Below are 19,345 nucleotides of genomic sequence, written 5' to 3'. Positions count from 1 at the left end.
TCTTGTCCTGAAAAAACTGGCCACAGAACTTCTGTTGAGTTGTTGTAAAAAGCTTTAGAGGCTTGGGGCGCCTGAGTGGCTCAGTCGTTAAGTGTCTGCCTTCGGCTCAGGTCATGATTCCAGGGTCCTGGGATTAAGCCCCACATCGGGCTTCCTGCTCGGCGGGAAGCCTGCTTCCCCCTCTCCCACTCCCGCTGCTTGTGTTCCCTCTCTCGCTGTCTCTCTCTCTCTCTGTCAAATAAATAAAAAAAATCTTAAAAAAAGTAAAAGCTTTAGAGGCTTGTGGATTAATGCAGATGTATTTTTTAAAATACTTTTTCTCTAGTGGGTGCCTGAAATAACTCACCATTGTCCAAAGACTCCTTTCTTGCTTGTTGGGACCCAAATTGATCTCCGAGATGACCCCTCTACGATTGAGAAACTTGCCAAGAACAAACAGAAGCCTATCACTCCAGAGACTGCTGAAAAGCTGGCCCGTGACCTGAAGGCTGTCAAGTATGTGGAGTGTTCTGCACTCACACAGGTGAGGACTGTGTAGCCCCTTGTTTATTTACAGTTGGGTAGTTTCTTAAGAGTATCAGGATTTGGGTGCCTGGGTGGCTCAGATGGTTAAGCGTCTGCCTTCGGCTCAGGTCATGATCCCAGGGTCCTGGGATCGAGCCCCGCATCGAGCTCCCTGCTTGGCGGGGAGCCTGCTTCTCCCTCTCCCTCTACTGTTCCCCCTGCTTGTGCTCTCTCACTCTGTATCAAATAAATAAATAAAATCTTAAAAAAAAAAAAAAAAAAAGAGTATCAGGATTTGGGGGTTATTTTTAACCGTGGTCTGCGGTGCTCAAGAAAGCTGCCCAGGAAGACTAGGACCAGCTTCATAGTATATATTCTTTTGCTAGACGTTCTGTGTTTATGGAGAAAATTATTAAGCTCTGAGTAAAACTCTTGTGTTGGTGAGCTCCCATATTGTACTGACTCATTTGTAGTAGTCAGGGATTGTGTTAAATTTTATGGGAGGGTTCCAGATTAGCACTAACTTACAAGAGAGTATGTGAATGGTTCCCCCTCCCCCCCAGACACTTAAATTTTTATCTAAATATCTGATCTTTTCTTACCAATTCTCACCACTGATGCTACAGTTTCTGGGGTAATTCAAATGACATAGGGAATTAGTCATAGTAATTGAGACTTTAATTTTAGAGAAAGCTGCCTTGGCTGTTTCTCAAGCATGCTTTATAAAAGCATCAGTTCTTATGTTTTTAGAGACATTCCTTCCTCCTGTGGTCCTCTCTATCCTTCTGTCCCTTTCTGAATAATTTAATTGGAGCTCTTCTCCTAGTTTGATGGGAAACATCAGATTCTGAGGATAGGGAACAGTGTTAGAATTTATTAAGAATGGGAGCTATAACTGATCTGTGTGGTTTCATCTTTTCCACCCTCATGGTATTACTGACTGATTCTCCCCTTTGAGTACTGTTCTGGGGGCAAAGGAAAAAATTATGGAAATAGCACAGAAATATTTTATTCTCTTGGTACTGGTGCTTTGAGGTTTGAACACTGAGTAAACATGTCTAATTAGAATAGGGTAGGGCTAAAGAGGTTTCTTATAATTACATTAAATCCACGTATATGTATCATGCTTACTTGTTTAGGTAATTGCTCTTTTTATTAAGTTTTTTTAAACACTATTGGATTCTTGATTATATGTATACTAAGGCAAATGGCATATATAATTAACCTTTTATGCATGTACTACGTGTTAGTGTGTATGGCCTAGACATAATTTAATAATCTCCAATTCAGTGCTAGGTTGGATATTTAAAGATAACATTTTTATGCTTAGCTGGGTATTCTGCAGGATAACTTCCAGGTCTAAAATCATTCTCCCACCCCCGGTTTTCCTTGGCAGTTCAGTTCTATTGCAAAAGCAGATATTTTCAAGTTCAGAAGATCTTATATCCTCTCACACACAGCACTGACTGAGATTTAAAAAAAAAAAAAAAAGCCTGATGCTTGTGTTTTGACACCATCATGAGAAAAGTGAGAGGGGTGTGCGTGCGTGCGTGTGTGTGTGTGTGTGTGTTGGAGAAGGATATATGTTGAACACGTGTCAGATTATAACTGACTCTGTATGCATCCTTCTCATACCCCTCTCCTCCAAGTATGGGTTGCCTTTGGGGGAAATGGAGGCAAATAGACCATGTGGATCCAATTCTAGGTCACTGGTGAAGTTTAAAGAATTGGATGCTTCCATTTAAGATTTTTTACAATATGAACAGGTTTATACAGTAAGTCACTCACTTTGCAGACAGTAGGAATTTGAAAAGGTCTTAGCAACTACATTTTTCTTACCAGATTTTGACATTTGGAAAAGTCAAAAGAGAAGATAGAAAATGGGGTGTCTGGTTGTGTTTGGGAGATAGAACTTTTAGGACTCTAGATTCTGTTTGTTGGTTCCTCTAAAACTGAACTCTTTATATCAGATAGTATGGGAAAAGCAAATATTTGTTTTGTTTTTTTAGGGGATTAGTTATCTTTGTCAGTAAGCAAGAAAGGATTTGCTTTTTATGAAGGGGTACCCTAGTTTCTCATGGTCTTCTTTTTTTCCTTTATAAAATGCTTTTCCCTTTCCACCCTCCCCTTTTCCTTTTATATTTGACTACCAGAGTTTGCTCTGAGATAGTGTAGAAAGAATTTCATAGGAACTTTACTTTTGTTTAACATTTCTACTTTGTAAAAGACAGAAGAAAACTTTTTAACTTCTTTGCTTCTTTTTAAGTACTTAATGTTATTTCTCATTTATTTTGTACCTCATGGGATGTGTGGGTGCCAGTCTTCTGGGATGCCTAGGGTTGGGGTGGGAATACCTGGGGTACTCTGGGCCTGGTACTTGTTACTGGAGCTGTGTTCTGGGACTTACGGGAGATTTTTACTTGGAATCAAACTGACTTAAAGAACGTGTGAAACCTCCTTGGGTGGTAAACCTGTGGCTTCAGATTTAGGTGAGTTTAGGTGAGTCTGTAGACCTGGGCCCAAGGCACCAGGTGCTGCTGAGTCCCACTGTCACGTTGGAGTTCTGCCTGAGGTGTAAGTGTGTTTCTGCATCTTAATCCCTGTAGATTTGAGAATATTCTTTGTTTTCACTCCATGCTTTATGCTCTGATATCCATGAAGACATCTTAAAGCATTGGACTGCTTGCTAAAACTCATTCAAGGACCCCATTCTTTGTTTTCCTATGACTTGGGTGGTGGTTACTTGCTCTAATAACATTACTGAATAACTGAAGTGTATGCTGTTTCTAGAATCTGTTCCTTAAACTTCTCCCACGTGGTACTGTTGAACAGTTAACATTCTTTCTAAATGTCTGAACCATTTTGTTCTGGGAAACTGATATACTCTAAATCCTGATTAATCCCATCCAGATACGTCATTGAATCTAGAAACATGTAGCATGCCTGTAAGTCTATTTGTGTCCTTCAGTTATTCAGGGGCTGAATTCACAGAAGCCTGAAATTGTAATCGATTTAGTTCCAGAATGTGTGTGCCATTCTTCTCATTGGAAATACTCGGGAGTTCTACAAGGCTTATCCAAGCCATCTGTGTTTTGTTTACATATCCATTTTTTTCTCCAGGCATTATTTTCATTAAAATGTTGTTTTTTCAAAGTGTGATTGTTTTAGAAGTCAACATACAGCATTTCCATAAAAATTGCTTTCTTGCTCAGTTAACCGTTTTTATGTAAGAAGTTTCTGTTCAGTTATCTACTGTCCTGATAATGGGCTTAAGATCTAGCTTTCTGGCACTTAATTTTCTGAAGGCACATTGCTTCTGTGAATTCAGCCCATTTAATCCAGACTGCTATTGTATCTGCTAGTCTTTCTAATCCTCTAACCTGGCTGCTATTCTCTTTCCTCCCCTCTGTCTTGTAGAGAGGTCTGAAGAATGTGTTTGATGAGGCTATCCTAGCTGCCCTCGAGCCTCCGGAAACTCAACCCAAAAGGAAGTGCTGTATATTCTAAACTGTTTTCTCCTTCCCCTCTTTGCTGCTGCTTCCTGTCCCACTACTGTAGAAAGAGCATTTAAAAACAAAGGAATAAAACCATCCTGTTTGAAAGCCTCTGCGTCTTTTTACTCACCACCTAAGAGCAACCTCTGTATTAGTTTTTGATTAAGAATGCAATATCTTATAGAATATTTTTTGTGATCAGTAGTCAAGTTGGACTTGTTTAATTTTCTGCTTCTTGAGTTGCCTGATGCTCAGAGCTTTTTGGTTTGGATTACTATTGCAAAAGGGAACTTGGTGTGGCATTAAGAATGTTCTCTTGGAAAAAATAAGAAGAGTTTTAACACATCTTAGCTCTAGATGGAGAAAATAACACAAACATCATTTTACTCTTATGATCAATTGTAATTGTAATTGCATGACAAACTTTATGGAAAAAGGGTGACCTGCTAGTAGAGTGTAACGGGGAAGGGAGGATTCTTCTCTGGTTTTCTTTTGTGCAGTGAAACTTTGTGTTGCTATTGCTTTGGCTGTCTGTGTTGTAGTGGAGTATTTGTCAGTCTGGGGTGGGAAAGGTATTAATGTATCTGCTACTGCTTTATGAAATCATTTGTTACACTATCTTTTAAGAATAGCATCCACTTTAACAGTTGACTTAAGGTTTGTTAATGTCGAGATGTAAAGCTGCCACCTTTATATTTTCCTGCTTCTGATTTTATTGTTGTGAGGGAAACATACAATTGTGGTTACCTTCAAATTTTGAAATTAAAAATATACACTTGTTTGTATAAATGCCTGATGAAGCTTTATTCCTGTTGCACTGACTGGCTCTAGTTTTACATATGTATCAGGTGCCCACATTTTGCTTCCTTGAGCCCCCTGGCTCTGATCGGTGGGATGCAGGGAGTTCAGAGTGAAGGTCTTTGACGCAGCCTTGGTAGCTGCGCTCTCCATCCTTGCCTGCGCCTTCCATGTAACAAGGATGCCGCTGCCGGCTGCTCGCCCTTCGGTCCTGTTCCATACTCCGCTGTTTCATTGGAATGCAGAGCTGCTTCACTTGTTTTTATGTAAAATGTTTCAGCGGCATATTACACAACTCATTGAATGAGCAAATGACACATGTGGCTTGTTCGCTTCTTGTGACATACATTGGTCTGCAAAAAGCTTTCTCAGAGGACCACTGTCTCATTCATGAATATCCATTCCTCTGCTCCTGAATTGCTGGATCCTTCCGGTGTCCTTCCTGGACAGAACTTGGTGAAGTGGGATGATTGTGTTGAGATTCAGAGTTGTTTTAACGTTTCGTTCTTTGCCGACTCTTGGGGGTTTGAATGTTTTTAATTTGATCTTTGGCTTTATTATACTGAAAATCAGACTGCCCATTTTTTTCTTTCTACCCCTTTTCAGAAAGGCCTAAAGAATGTATTTGACGAAGCAATACTGGCTGCCCTGGAGCCTCCCGAACCGAAGAAGAGCCGCAGGTGTGTGCTGCTATGAACATCTCTCCAGAGCCCTTTCCGCACAGCTGGTGTCAGCATCGTACTAAAAGCAATGTTAAATCAAACTAAAGATTAAAGATTAAAATTCGTTTTTGCAATAATGACAAATGCCCTGCACCTACCCACATGCACTCGTGTGAGACAAGGCCCGTAGGTATGGTCCCCTTCCCCCTCTCATTACTAGTTAATTTGAGTAATTGTGTATTGTCAGAAAAGTGATTAGTACTAGTTTTTGTTTTGTTGTTTCAATTTTTTTTGTTTTGTTTTTGTTTTTTTTTGTTTAAAAGCAAGGCATGCTTGTGATGACTCTGTAACAGACTAATTTGGGTTGTTGAAGCTGCTCCTGGGCTCCATCCACTCTGGAGAATGATCTAGGACATTTAGGTTTTGTTTTGTTTTGTTTTTCTTTTTTCTTTTTTCTTTTTTCTTTTTTTGCGGGGGAGGGAGGTGGGGTGCGGGGAGTGTGTGTGGGGTTGGTTTTTATTTAGTCATGTTTTTTAAATTCATTAACCATTGGACAGCCCTTAAGGGGAGGAGGACGGATTGATTCCACATTCCACTTCCTAGATCTAGTTTAGAAAACTTGTTCCCCACCTGGTGCTCTTAGGAAGGAGTATAGTAAATGCCTCATTTAATAACATACTCCTTTTTGAAAGTTGCCTTTTCTCTCCACCCTTGAGTAGGCCCAGTATTTGATGAAACTCATGAAAGTGGGTGGAACCTGTCTTGCCCCTCCTCTTTTCTAGGATGCACTATATATGTGACTGTGACTTTCAAGGAAATTTGTTTGCCATTTGCTGATTTTTTTTTTTTTTGAAGTTAATTTCTAACTTCTTCCACTGATAAATGAAGAAAAGTATTGCACCTTTTGAAATACACCAAATGGATTGAGTACGTAATTAAAAAACATTTTTTTTCCCTGTCAGTCATTGTCTTATATGCTTAGCATAGATGTCCAGCTTAATAGTGTATGATACGGTGTTCCTAGAACACAGCTAAAGACCTGGTAAATCGAGGAAATGTGAGGGGTGGCGCTAGGAGACAGATGTCTATGGAATGATGCACATCCTCTTTCAAGTTGGGAGGATGGAGACCTGCTTCATGAAGAAGCTGGGGGTGTGGGTGTGGGTGGGGGTGGGGAGAACATTTAACAACATGGGGACCAGTCAGGGGAATCCCCTTATTTCTGTTTTACATATGAGGAACCCTAGAGTAGCTAGTTAAGGCTCTCTAGTTTAATAAAAAAAATCATGGAGTCTTATGAAGACTCTTCATAAGTGTTAATAGGGATTTTATCCACTTATTTTGGTTGCAGTTTCCAATTTTTAAAAATGTTTAGGTAATCTCCACCTTCCCCAAATCCTAATTCTTGTAGATTCATTAGTGTTGAACCAATGCTTTCTCATGTCTCAATTCTTTGTATATGCATTCTTTTCAGATGTATTAAACAAAAAACCCTTCACAAGCCAGCCTGGGGGTTGTTCTTTTCCCTCCGCCTCTTTTTAGATACCTAGGAGTGGGAACTTGACTCTTAGTAACGTCAATTTCTAACAAACGTTGGGATAAGATTTTAAAGCTTTATTATTATTATTATTATTATTTTTTTAATGTACTTTATTGCCTTTCTGGTCTTCAGTTTGAGGTGGTGGTTTCCCCTCAGTATGTTCAGGTTTGTGCCTTCTCCCAAGTTTGGCAAGTGGGTTCATAGCAGTCCTTAGTGAAGGTGATGCTCAGGAAGCTCACTGCTCATGTTGTTGGGAGGGAATGACAGCACACCTCTCTCATCCATTGGTTAGTTGGAAAGCGGCCAGTTTTTTCCTCAAGTTTTCTGTATCAGTGCTTTTCAGACTTTGTTGCTTACTGGAGTACAGCTTGAGCGTGGGTTTTTAAAAGCTTTCCGTGTATTTCCAGAACATGGCCAAGTTGGAGAACCATTGCTCCTAGATTGTTATCAAGACTGCTTCCATCAGATTCCAGATTCTGTGCTGTGAATCTGAGTATGGGACACATTTTCTTTAGGCGACAGGAATGATTCATTTACCTTAAGGGCATTATACTGATCTGTAGGAGAGTCTTAGAAGCTAAGAGCTGTTGGTACAGCGTAACCTCATTTTGGTGGTTTTCTAAGTGGAATCATGTTTGGCTTGATTCCATGCTGTGCTGGAGCTAAACTGGGTGGCTTGGTTGGGAAGGGGTTAAGAAGAGGCAGATCTAAGCTTTACTGTTTTAACCAATGTTTCTTACTCCTTGTTGACCCTGCTAGGGAGAGGTACCGGGATTGTGCTCTGAGAGCCTAGGGATCAGGGACCGTATATCCCTAGTTCTTAGTACAGTGGCACATAGGTCCATCCTGATTATTGCTGTGTCCCTGGCCTAGCGTAGTGTTTGACACATGAGAGAGATAGTTCTAAAAATAGTCATTAGGGGCACCTGGGTGGTTCAGTCATTAGGCGTCTGCCTTCGGCTCGGGTCATGATCCCAGCCAGGGTCCTGGGATTGAGCCCTGCATCGGGCTCCCTGCTCTGCGGGAAGCCTGCTTCTCCCTCTCCCACTCCCCCTACTTGTGTTCTCTCTTTCACTATGTCTCTCTCTGTCAAATAAATAAAATCTTTAAAAAAAGAAAAATAAAAATAGTCATTGGATGGTATATGATTTCAAGAATGAATGAGTGAAATAAAGGTCACATGGTTGTGTCAATGAAATATCCATGTATCAGAAGAACAACAAAGACAAGGGGATTGATTTAAGCTAACAGTTTTCTAACTAAATATTTTCTTATACAGATTTTATTTATTTATTTATTTATTTATTTATTTATTTATTTATTTAGAGAGCATGAGCTGGTGGGGAGAGGGAGAGAGAGAATCTCAAGCGGATGCCCTGCTGAGCGTGGAGCCCTGACATGGGGCTCGATCTCATGACCCGAGATCAGGACCTGAGCTGAAATCAAGAGTCAGATGTTTAACCAACTGAGCTACCCAGGCATCCCTAATTAAACATTTTTAATTTGACTTCCACATATCAGAAGAACATGTGTGGCAAATGGATGAAGTTAACATTGTTTTCTATTTAAATTCTGTTTTCTGTTTGACTTAACAGACTTGTCCGTCATCTTGGCTTAGTGACTAATACTACTCAGGGAGTGTGACGTAGAGGTTGGAAAAGGATTATCTAAAATGGTCCTTAGCAGGCTTAGCTTGTGGCAAAATGTACAACATTTAGGCTAATATGACACTAATACATCACTGGTTTTCTAAAATATCAAATGTTTTACTGAAGGTCTTAGAAATAGGTTTTGTGGTTTGTTAAAGTTGTACCCTTAGAGCTGGATTTTATGCCAGTAGGGGAGCATATTCCAAGGGGAAAGGGAGGATGATGGTATGAAAGCACCAATTGCAGTATTTCCTTCATTCTAAGGTGTATTTGTCCTCTGTCTTCGTGTTGTAGTCAGAATACCTCTTGAAATTTGTACAGTTAATGTAGTAGTTTTTTTTTTTTTTTTGGTTTTGAAAAGCTGTCATTAAACCTGCTGGTATCATAATTGCTGTCTTTATAGAATGGATAAAAATAATGGTATTTCTTTTTCTTTGTTGTTAGGTTTGGACTGTTTAATTTTTTTCTCCTCCCATTTTGATATTATTAGTAGTTTTTGAGTACTCCGTGCTAAGAAACTGGTACACAAGGACCTTGCTTCTTGAGGAGGATTGGAACTTAGTCCCCCTGGGTACCGCTAACCTACTGTTGGAGATTTGGTGTATAACCTGTGGGGAAGGGACAGCATTTCACCAGGAAGTGGAGACTTCATTATCTTTTGGGAGGGGCTGAGCTCTTCCTGGTTAGGGTAACTCTGAATGACGTCTGAGGGAAGTAGCTTGAAATCATATTCCTAATTCAGATCTCCTTGTTGCCTGTAGGCTTTACTCCGAGTTCCCCCAACTTCAGAGCGTGATCCTTTAAACATAGAACAACAGAAGACCTTGCCTTACGATTTTCTTTCTGGGACTGTTTAAATACTTTTAAGTTTACACAGTATATTACTTTGAGTTTTTTCCAAAGTGCCTTCCCTTTTTCTTAAGCCTCATTTCATTAGCTTTTGCTTGTTGCTGCATTATAAAGCACCCTAACCCTCTGGCTTACCACAAGCTTATTTTTCTCTCACTAATGGGTCAGTTGGGCCTTTCCTCCAGGTTTCAGCTTTGGCTCAGGTTGGCTCCAAGCTTCTCATGCTGGAGCCTGGTTCCAGAGAGCAGTAGTTCTCTAAGAGTGGACTTCTCATGGTGAGCCTGGTGAGCCAAAGGGGGTGCAAGTCAAGCACATTTAATTTCTCGTATTTCATTGTGCAGAAGATTCCATATAGCCAAGCCTAAAGTCTGTACCACTTATTCATTCATTCATTCATATATAGTAAATTCAAAAATAGTTTTTTTTAAAGTACTTAATAAGGCCCTGAAGATATAGCAGAGAATAAAATAGATGTGGGATCCTGACTTCTACTTGGAATTTTCTTGGCAAATTTGATAGCTTTTTTTGAATAACCATTTGGTCTCTTTGCCCTTGGAATGGCTATCAAGAAAGTAAAAGTCTTGTCTGTGTGTGCCTGCCCATGGCACACATTCATCAGATGGCTTGTTCCGTACTGGGCACTGGAGATAGTGGGGCAGGACAGCCCTAACCCAGCGTGCCCTTCGGCAGGTAGCTTTGACTCTCCCAGGCTCTTTATCTGTAAAATAATTAGGCATTTAATCATCATTGGGGTCTCAGATACAAGTCCGTTGCCTGCTTGGTCAACAATTAATGGGAAACTTAAAAAAAAAATTCCTCTGAGATTCTGATGTATAGGTATGGGGTGGGGCCTGGGAATCAATTTAATTTTTAAAAGCTTCCCAGGTAGAACCTTGGTTAGATATGTTTGGGGACCAGTGCACACCTCAGTGGTTTTCATTTCCTTTTCTTTCTTTTTTTAAGATTTATTTATTTATTTTAGAGAACATGCAGTGGGGGAGGTGGAGGAAGAGCAGAGGGAGAGGGAGAATCTCAAGCAGACTGCCTGCTGAGTACAGAGCTGAAGCGGGCGGGGCTCCATCCCAGGACCCAGAGATCATGACCTGAGCAGAAATCAAGAGTTGTTCGCTCAACTGTCTGAGCCACCCAGGTGCCCCACCTCAGTGGTTCTTAACTCTGGTTGTGTGAATGTTACTTAGGGAGCTAATTTTTTAAAAAAAGGAAAATAATGCCTGGGGCCATTTTAGGCAATCTCTGGAGATAGGGTCACTTAAATTTATCACTTAATTTTTTTTTTTTTTTCAAATTATGTTTTGAGGGGCATCATTTCTTTAAATCTCATCGGATTATTTTAGTGTTCCTCCAGGTTTGAGAACGATGTCACTAAATGATTTTTTAAGGTTTCATTTATATCTGACGTGAATTTTAGAGTAATTTGGGGTCATAAGTCTTCAGTTTAACTGTTCTTTGAGGAAAGAGATTTTCCAAACTTGTGGTTCCAACCAGCATTCAGTTCTTGACTCCTTAACCAGAAAAGAACGTGTAGAGAGTTCATTGTCATATAATTTATTGGTGAACTGGCACTGAGATAGTTTGGGCAGATGCCTAAGTAATTAAATCTTAGGCAGCAGTGTGAGAGAGAGCAGTTACTTGAGTTATGGAGATCAGCTAAGGTTTTCTAACTCAAAGCTAGAATGTAGGGAGCTATATTTCCCTGATAATTTCAAGACAAGTATAATTTCACTGGAGATGGATATCTTTTTCATTCCCCTCACGAATATTCCAGTTCACCTGCAGAGAATACACCAAACCGTATTCCAAATAGTGTAAAGTTAGTACTAGAAATGAGTATGAAATTGAAGTTATTCCAACAGACTAAATTGGACTTCTAGGAGATGAAGTCTCTTGCTAACTTAAAAAACAAGGTCAAGGTCACTTTGTTCCTCTGATGTAGATGTCCTCTGTTGTGTGTCATCATCCCCCCCCCTCCCCAAGCACACATGTGCACACTTTTGTCAAACCTTTTATGGCAGGGTGTGGGCCAGTGTTACGTGGCTTTATTTCCCCCTTTTGTCAGTGAATATTTAGTTCTGGGTGGATTGAACTAAGTCTGAGTGATTAAACAGGTAGCGGCTCCCTTTGTGTTCTGGCCTGATACCGATGAATTAACATTTGATTGGATAGGGTCTTAGTTTGTGGTTGAGCTGTAAATTGGTATGGAGTCACATGGCCAGTCTCAGAGGCAGGAATTAGAGGGGTTTGCAGATATTCAGTGCTTTTGAGCCATAAGCAGAATTCTTTCTTAACTCCGTGATCATGGGCTATTGGGGCATAACCTCAAAAAGGTGGGCAAGCTTGTCCCAGTACCATGCCATCTATATCTTGCTTTTAAACAATTTATTGAGCTACATTTTATCCTGGCCCCTTCTGCTCTTTGCCAGTGAGCTAACCCATGAGCTTCTTGGATTGTTGAGATTAGCTCCACCTAGTGGTAAATTTAAGTTAAAACTGGCAGTTGAATCTAGGGTACGTTGTTATTATCTGGACACCACTCCTTATGGGGTTTTGATAGATGGCAGAAGGGTGGGGAGAAAGTGGTGAGGTAGAAAGGAGTAGAAGCTGAGTCAGTACACTGATGGACTGGGGAGACTGAATTATCTAGGAGAGGCTCTTAAGGGTCAGCCTGAGGCTTTATATTTATAGTCAGTCAGAATTTAAAATTCAGGATGGTGTCTCCTGTGGCGAAATAATTGCCCTGAGTCTTGACTCTGGCCTTACTAGCCACGTGATCTTGGGTAAGTTAGTGAATGTCCCTAAGCTCCATTTGCTTCATCTGTAAATGAGGAATAATGGTAATATCTCCCATCAGGGGTGAATGTGAGGACTAAATGGGATCATATAGGTGAACATACTTTATAAATGCAAAAGTGCTATGAAAATATTAACAGCTACCAGATTTGCACTGCAATGGGAAGAATTTAGAGCAGGGAGCCCAAAGCGGGACTTGATCCCAGGACCCTGGGATCATGACCTGAGCCGAAGGCAGATGCTTAACCGACTGAGCCACCCAGGCGCTCCTCAGGAAGGATGACAAATCCGTGTTGAGTCTTGTAGAAAGAGAAAAGTTCAACTGTTCAACTGCCCCTTCTTTTTTTCATTCTAGCAGCTCTGTGAGTTGGCAGAGCAGGGTTTGTTGATGAGAAAGCTGGACCTTAGTGAGTACCCAAGGCCAAGGGGATGATTGGAATGTCAGTTCTGAAACCTGGCACCCTTTCCCTTTTCTCCTTACCATCCCACAGGATGGCCTTTAGAATAGCACCATTGTTTTCCGTATATTTAATATGGGCCTGATGAGTAGGAGAAAGGAACCTCATTATTAGCTCACAAAATCTCATTAGCTTGACCCAAATAAAGTGAGGTGATTGGGATTCTGGATCTCCATCTTCTCTCCACAAAGGTCAGGGGTCTTCACACTGGAGTTTAGGTGGTAGAAACCTCAGATCATGTTTGTATTAGTGATTTCACTTGATCCTTAATACAACCCTGTAAGGGAGGTGGGATAGATGGTACCATTTGTCAGATGGCAAGACTGAGGTTAAACAACTTGGCATTGTGTGATAGAAAATGCATAACTGGCTTTGGATTTGAGTTTTGGTTCTGTCACTAATTTGATCCTTTGACCTTAGGCAAGTAACGTAAACCTTCTGAGCCTTGCATTCTCCTCTGTGAAATGGAAATAGCTATACTTAACTTTACCTGTGAGTTGTGAGGGTTACATGAAATGCTGTATGTAAAGCACTTAGCACAGTGCTTGCAAGTAGGAGGATTGGATTGAAGGTATCATCACCATTGTCATCCTCATCCTCATTAGCTCTCTTCATACTAGGGCCAGAGAACCCTGCTGGCTTTTGGGTCTCAGGCTGCTATACGAATGAGGGGCCCTTGGCACCCCCTGCTAGGAATAGGAAAACACTTCCAGGGAGCGTGAGAGTATTATTTTACTCTCCCTTACATCTCATCTTTAATCAACTCTGTGATTGGGCTGGCCCTTTGTTTGGAGCTCCAGACCCACAACGGAGCCTCATTTCCAGCTTTCTGAACCTCCTTTGTAAAGCTTTGGAAGGTCTGCATTGGTCTGATGGGAGAGAGGTTTTGGGCTTGATTCTGAATCTCTTACTCCCTGAAGAGCTGCCCCCTTTCCTCCATAACTTGAGGACTTCACAACTGTTTTGGTGTTAGGGAGTTCGGTGCATCCCTTGGCAGCTTGTGAAGGGTGGGTAGGCACTGTGAATTCTTCACTTGCCTCATGTGAGAATGACTTCACCCCAGGGCGCTGAGTTTGCAGAAATTTCCCTGTCTTAGATGCCAGTGTGCTCTAAGACCAGTCTTTCCTTAGCCCACAGGGATCTTGGCCCCTGGTAAATGTAACGTGACTAAATGGAGTCCTGTTTTTGCATTTAGCTTGCATTACGGTGTTTGATGTTCTGTTTCTCCCTGATAGTAATATAATTCTCTGGATTGGGAGTTGGAAACTCAAGTTCTAGTTGGGGCAACAGTTTCCTTGGATAAGTTGCTACACCTCTTTGGGCCTCAGTTTCCCCATGTATAAATAAAACTGAATTTCTGTTCCTTTTTGGTTTGTGTCTTTTTAGCAGTAAACCTCTTTTCTTTCAAATAAAATCTTACAGAGGGCCCCATGAGGGGAATAGAAAAGGTGTCCTATGGAACAAAGATGCTGGGGTTGAAGCCAGGCAAGCAGTTTTGCTCTCCCACTGCTTTCTTGTCTCCAGTGCAGATGTACATGCTTTGTGCCCCCCTGTGGGACTTCTAGGGCTCTACCAAGAGATGTGAACATCACTGGTACAGGATCATCTCTACAGTTCTTAAGAATTTTTTTGCTCTTGACAGGTAGTTAATAAAAATCTGTAAAATGTATATATGAAATGTACAAGTAGACTATTGAGTCTTTAAGAAGAATTAGATTTTCATTGATATATTTGAGAGATTCTAAAGTTTGGTTCAGTCTGTAATGCTTTAATATATTGCAATGTGCAGTAAAGACTGACTTAGTTTTTGCTTATAGGATAAATAATGGTTCTTAAGAGTGGCAGGTACCATATTTCCCTCTCTTAGGTATCACTTCCTTCTGGGAATACCAGTATGATCCAAGCATTAATATAATTCAGTAGTGAAACTAGATGCTTTTACAGATACCTCTCTTACAAGTATCCTGGCATTCTCCACTATTTATATAAAGCATATAGAACATTTGCTGTTGTTTGTGTTTTGAGAATCACTCTAGTGCCAGTTTCATATTAAGGGATTTAGGAATACTGAATAGTAAGACAAGTATATATACTTTGGAGTAGAGGGATGTAAATTTGAATTCGGTTCTGTCACTAACTAGCTGTGTTTGAACAAACTGCTTTAACTTTTCAGTCTTGATTTGCACATCTTTAAATTGAGCCAGTAATACCTGCTAACCTTTTGCAGATTTGTCGTAAGGATTAGGGGATAACGTATCTTCAACCTCCAGTGAACATACAGTCAGACAGAAGGACAAAGATTGGCTCTGTTAGGGAATTCTCATAGAAAAGCATCCAGTTTTATGTTAGTGGGTTCAAAATGATAAGTCACCTAGTGTGATTTACTCGTTGGTGTTTGCTCACTTCAGGGAACATTTGTTTATATCTTGTCCATTTGCAAGAGGCAGTATAGAGGAATAATTAGGAACAGGGACTCTAAAGCCAGACTGCCTATGTTTAAATCTTAGCTCCACTGTTTACCTGTTGTGTGATCTTGGCTGAGTTACTTAATTTTGATATTTCTTGTGGGGATAATAGTAACACTTACCTGCTCAGGAGGGTTTTTTTTTTAAGATTTTATTTATTTGACAGAGACAGGCAGCGAGAGAGGGAACACAAGCAGGAGGAGTGGGAGAGGGCGAAGCAGGCTTCCCGCTGAGCAGCATGGGATCATGACCTGAGCCGAAGGTCAGGTCGCTTAACAACCGAGCCACCTAGGCATCCCAGGAGTTTATTTTATTATTATTATTTTTGATTTTTTAAAAAAGATTTTATTTATTTGAGAGAGAGAGATCACAAGCAGGGGGAGGTGGGTAGAGGGAGAAGCAGACTCCCCGCTGAGCAGGGAGCCTGAAGTGGGACTTGATCCCAGGACCCTGGGATCATGACCTGAGCCAAAGGCAGATGCTTAACCTACTAAGCCACCCAGGGCGCCCTTCAGGAGTTTATTAAAAGTAGGATGACAAATCTGTGTTGAGTCTTGTAGAAAGGGAAAATTTAGAGCGCAGAGAGTGGGGTCTGGTAGTATGGTACCAATGATATGGCTAAAAATGTAGCAAGTTGCTAGTCTAACCCTGACAGCATTTTTCTCGTTATAGACATCTTTTCTACCTTACTTACATGAATTGTTTGTTTGATTGATGTTAGCGATCACAGGTTTTCAGGGCAGGTCTTATATACCTAGAAGAGATCTAAGATTATAGAGGGTGCTTACTCAAAGTCACATAAAGCACATTTAGTGGCAGAACCAACCTAGATCAGTATATACAGTCCAGGACTTTGTTCTTATTTCACAACAGAGGATACTCACTTTTTTTAATTTTGAGAGGGAGAAAGAGAGTGAGAGCGGTGATGTGGGGATAAGAGGGAGAGAGAGAATCTTAGGCATGCTCCATACCCAGAGTAAGCCCGTCACAGGGCTTGATCTCACAACCCCGAGATCATGACCTGAGCTGAAATCAAGAGTTGGACGCTTAACCGACTGAGCCACCCAAGTGCCCCAGAGTATACTCACTTTTTTAAATGACTGGATGAGCAGTTCTTGTTAATGAAGAGTAGCAAAACTTAGTATTTAATACGTTATAGGAAAACAGGAAGTCTACAGACACGAGGGAGTTTTTCCCCACAGGTTATGGGCCATCACACTCTCTACCCAAGTGCTTGGAAGACTGTAAGTGAGGGGAATAATCGGGGTGCTTTCCAGTAGGTTGTTTCAAAAGAATATACAGTTACTGAGCTGGGGCTCACAGGAGAAGGGTGTATTCCTGATGTCTTGGACAGTGGGTCTGACTTGTGATAATAATATCCCCAAATGATATACATGCTGTTTCCATAATGGTAATGAGAGCTTTATTCATAACCATTTTTCAGGAAATTTAGGCTCAGAGGAACTTGCTCAAGTCAGAGCTTCAAAATGATGAAATCATGATTCAGCTCCAGATCTATCTGATTCCAAGGCCAGTGTGTTTCTCACCATATGTGCTGCCCCCTCACCCCCCAATGTGAATGAATATTCTTAGAAAGGTTGAGCTCAGGCTGGATCCACACTAAATTTAGGAAAACCTCTGTAAAAAGAAAAGATCAGAACTGGAGGCAGGCTGCATCTGCCCTGTTTTTCTTTGCTAGAGTCAGTGGGTGTGTAGATGCCAGTGGTTTGGGTTCCTTAATGTAGGAAGACAGGGTAGCCACCTCTTGGAGGCAGAGGCTGCCCAGGGGCTTGGGAGGAGGGCATGGAGCAAAGTTACTCAGGTGGCCTTTGATGGGACGAGTCTTAATATCAGTTTGGGTTGGTTCAGGCCAAGTCACCAGTGCTGGGACTGACAACGATAGATGGCTCCATCTGTTGAAAAGCCAACTGGGAAGGACCTTTAGAGGTTATTTAGCCCAACCCTTTCACTTTTTTGGGGGTGGGGTGGGGTGCAACAGTTTTGTTTAGATATAATCCACGTACCATATAATTCACTTATTTGAAGTGTATAATTCAGTGTTTTTTATATATTCACTGTCTGGCGCAACTATGACCACGATATATTTTGGAACATCATCTTTACCTCAGAAAGAAACCCACCCCATACCCTTTAGCTGTCACCTCCTAAACCCTCCTCCCCCTGCCCCTCGTCCCTCCATCCTTAAGCAACTACTAGCCTACTTTCTCTTGCTGTAGATTTGCCTCTCTTGAAAATTTCATATAAATGGAATCATACAGTGTGTGGTCTTTTGTGATTGGCTTCTTTCATTTAACATAATGTTTTTAAAGTTTCTCCATATTTTAGCATATATCAGAACTTCATTCCTTTTTATGGCTGAATGTTCCATTGTATGGATATACAGTTCATTTTGTCTAATTCATTTATCAGCTGATTGATTCTTGAGTTGTTTCCACCTTTTGGCTGTTAGCCTAGTGCTCCTGCGAACAGTTGCGTACATGTTTTTTGTTTGGCCTTCCAATATTCAGATAGAGAAAGGAATGATTTGCCCAGTTCTCACTGCTGTGCCCAGTGTATCCTGGGACTGGAGGAGGCTGTGGTGTCATCTGTTTGGCCAGGGTGGTAGCTAACTGTGAGGAGTTTGATGCATGTAGAGATTTATGGAGAAGCTGAGATTATTTTTAGTTTGGGGGCCTTCGGTTCCTCCAGGACAAGTGATAACAATGCAAGGACATGAGGATGGACTTAGGTATCACATTTTCCACTGACCTTCAGTGCAACCCTGGATAGGTGACTTGACTTCTGTGAGCCTTGGATTTCCTACTTGAAAAATGGAAATAGTGCCCATCTTGCAGTATTATGAAGAGCAGCAGTGACGTAGGTGAAGCACCCCGCATAATGCCTGATTGACTAATTCCTATTATTTAGGAAGGTAATGGAGGAGCAGAGGAACATGGCCAGAGGTGGACCTGTAATGCTCCAGAGGAGCCACTAGATGGCAGAAAAATAGCAAGAAAAGTCTGGTTGATTGTGCACCTGGGACTTAGAAAGGTTTCTTGAGTTTGTCTTTCTCATTGCCCCTGGGAAAAGAGTACAGACACTCAAATTGCTGGGAAGAGAACCCACTGCCCGCAGTCACTTGTCACTCATACCTGTAGCCTGTACGGTAATTCTTAGAACCATTACCACCCTCCAGAGCCAGTGATCTTGCTTTCCATTTCTCAAATAAATGAGTATCTTTCAGTTCACCTGCAGCCGAGCATCAGTCTTTATTCTTCCCATTTAAAAATTTGGATCATGAGCTAAGCTTTCGTGCAGACTCTGTGTTTGGGGAACTTGTAGACCAAGATATCTTTCGTTACGGACACATTGTGTCCCTCCAAGCAGCAGCATCGAGTTTAGGCTGCCAGGGAAGAGTGAAATGTCCCATGTGTGGGATGGGAGTTGGAGGGAATTGGTTTACTTCAGGGCTGTGGAGAAGATTTGGGTTCGTTGGAATGTATGCAAGCAGAGAAGTCCTCTTACAGGCGTACACTGGGACTGGGCCATTAGGCCAGACGACCTCCACGTTTTCTCACAGTTCTGAGCCTAGATGGCCAGGAAAGGTGAGCACGGGGAATCTTCAGCTTTTTCCTGGGTCATTCAGAAAGATTTCCTACTGACTGGTTTCTCCCAGACCCCTTTTGCCTCCAAGGAGGGAACTTGTATATCTAATAGAATCGAGGCTCCCCAATTTGCAAGAGCCCGTGAGTAGAGGATGGAAAAAGTAGAGAGAGGCAGATTGATGGGATCCTGGGCTGGAAGGTAGCCTTGGAAGATCATGTGGCCCATATGCTTTCCTGTGGACAGATGGGGCTCTATAGCTGAGAGGCCTTGGTCAGGCTGAGGCTTAAACAGACCATGGCCCAGCCTCAGCCATTCACTGGCAAGCAGTTGGCTGTGGTCTCCTACCGTCTAATCTTCATATGTTTCTGTCATCTTTTCTTAACCTGTGTATGAGCCTCTCCTTGTATCCAGCATGGTGTGAAGTACATAGTGAGTTCAGATGTCTGAACAGAAGAGAGGCAGGGAGGAGAGGGGAAGTCAGGAACGCAGAAGAATCCAGCAGGGGAAAAAAC

General features: G+C 41.5%; 1 protein-coding gene across 2 annotated transcripts in view; it reads left to right on the top strand.

Annotated features, from left to right (window-relative positions):
• CDC42 (cell division cycle 42) overlaps positions 1-6,963 on the top strand; it is a 50,275-nt gene extending 43,312 nt beyond the window's left edge. The window contains exons 5-6 of one of the 2 annotated variants that reach the window (XM_035019559.1): positions 326-523; positions 5,403-6,963. In XM_035019559.1, the coding sequence (XP_034875450.1) occupies positions 326-523; positions 5,403-5,492 (288 nt within the window). In that variant the 3' untranslated portion in view covers positions 5,493-6,963. Of the gene's footprint in view, positions 1-325; positions 524-3,921; positions 4,110-5,402 lie in introns of those variants that run through there. The other variant, XM_035019560.1, reaches the window with a different exon arrangement.
• Positions 6,964-19,345: the final 12,382 nt, after the last annotated feature.

The sequence above is a fragment of the Mirounga leonina genome, unplaced genomic scaffold (assembly GCF_011800145.1).
Source record: "Mirounga leonina isolate KUSES-001 unplaced genomic scaffold, KU_Mleo_1.0 Mir_173, whole genome shotgun sequence".
NCBI classification, from domain to species: Eukaryota; Metazoa; Chordata; class Mammalia; order Carnivora; family Phocidae; genus Mirounga; species Mirounga leonina.
This window is presented reverse-complemented; position numbering and strand designations above follow the sequence as displayed.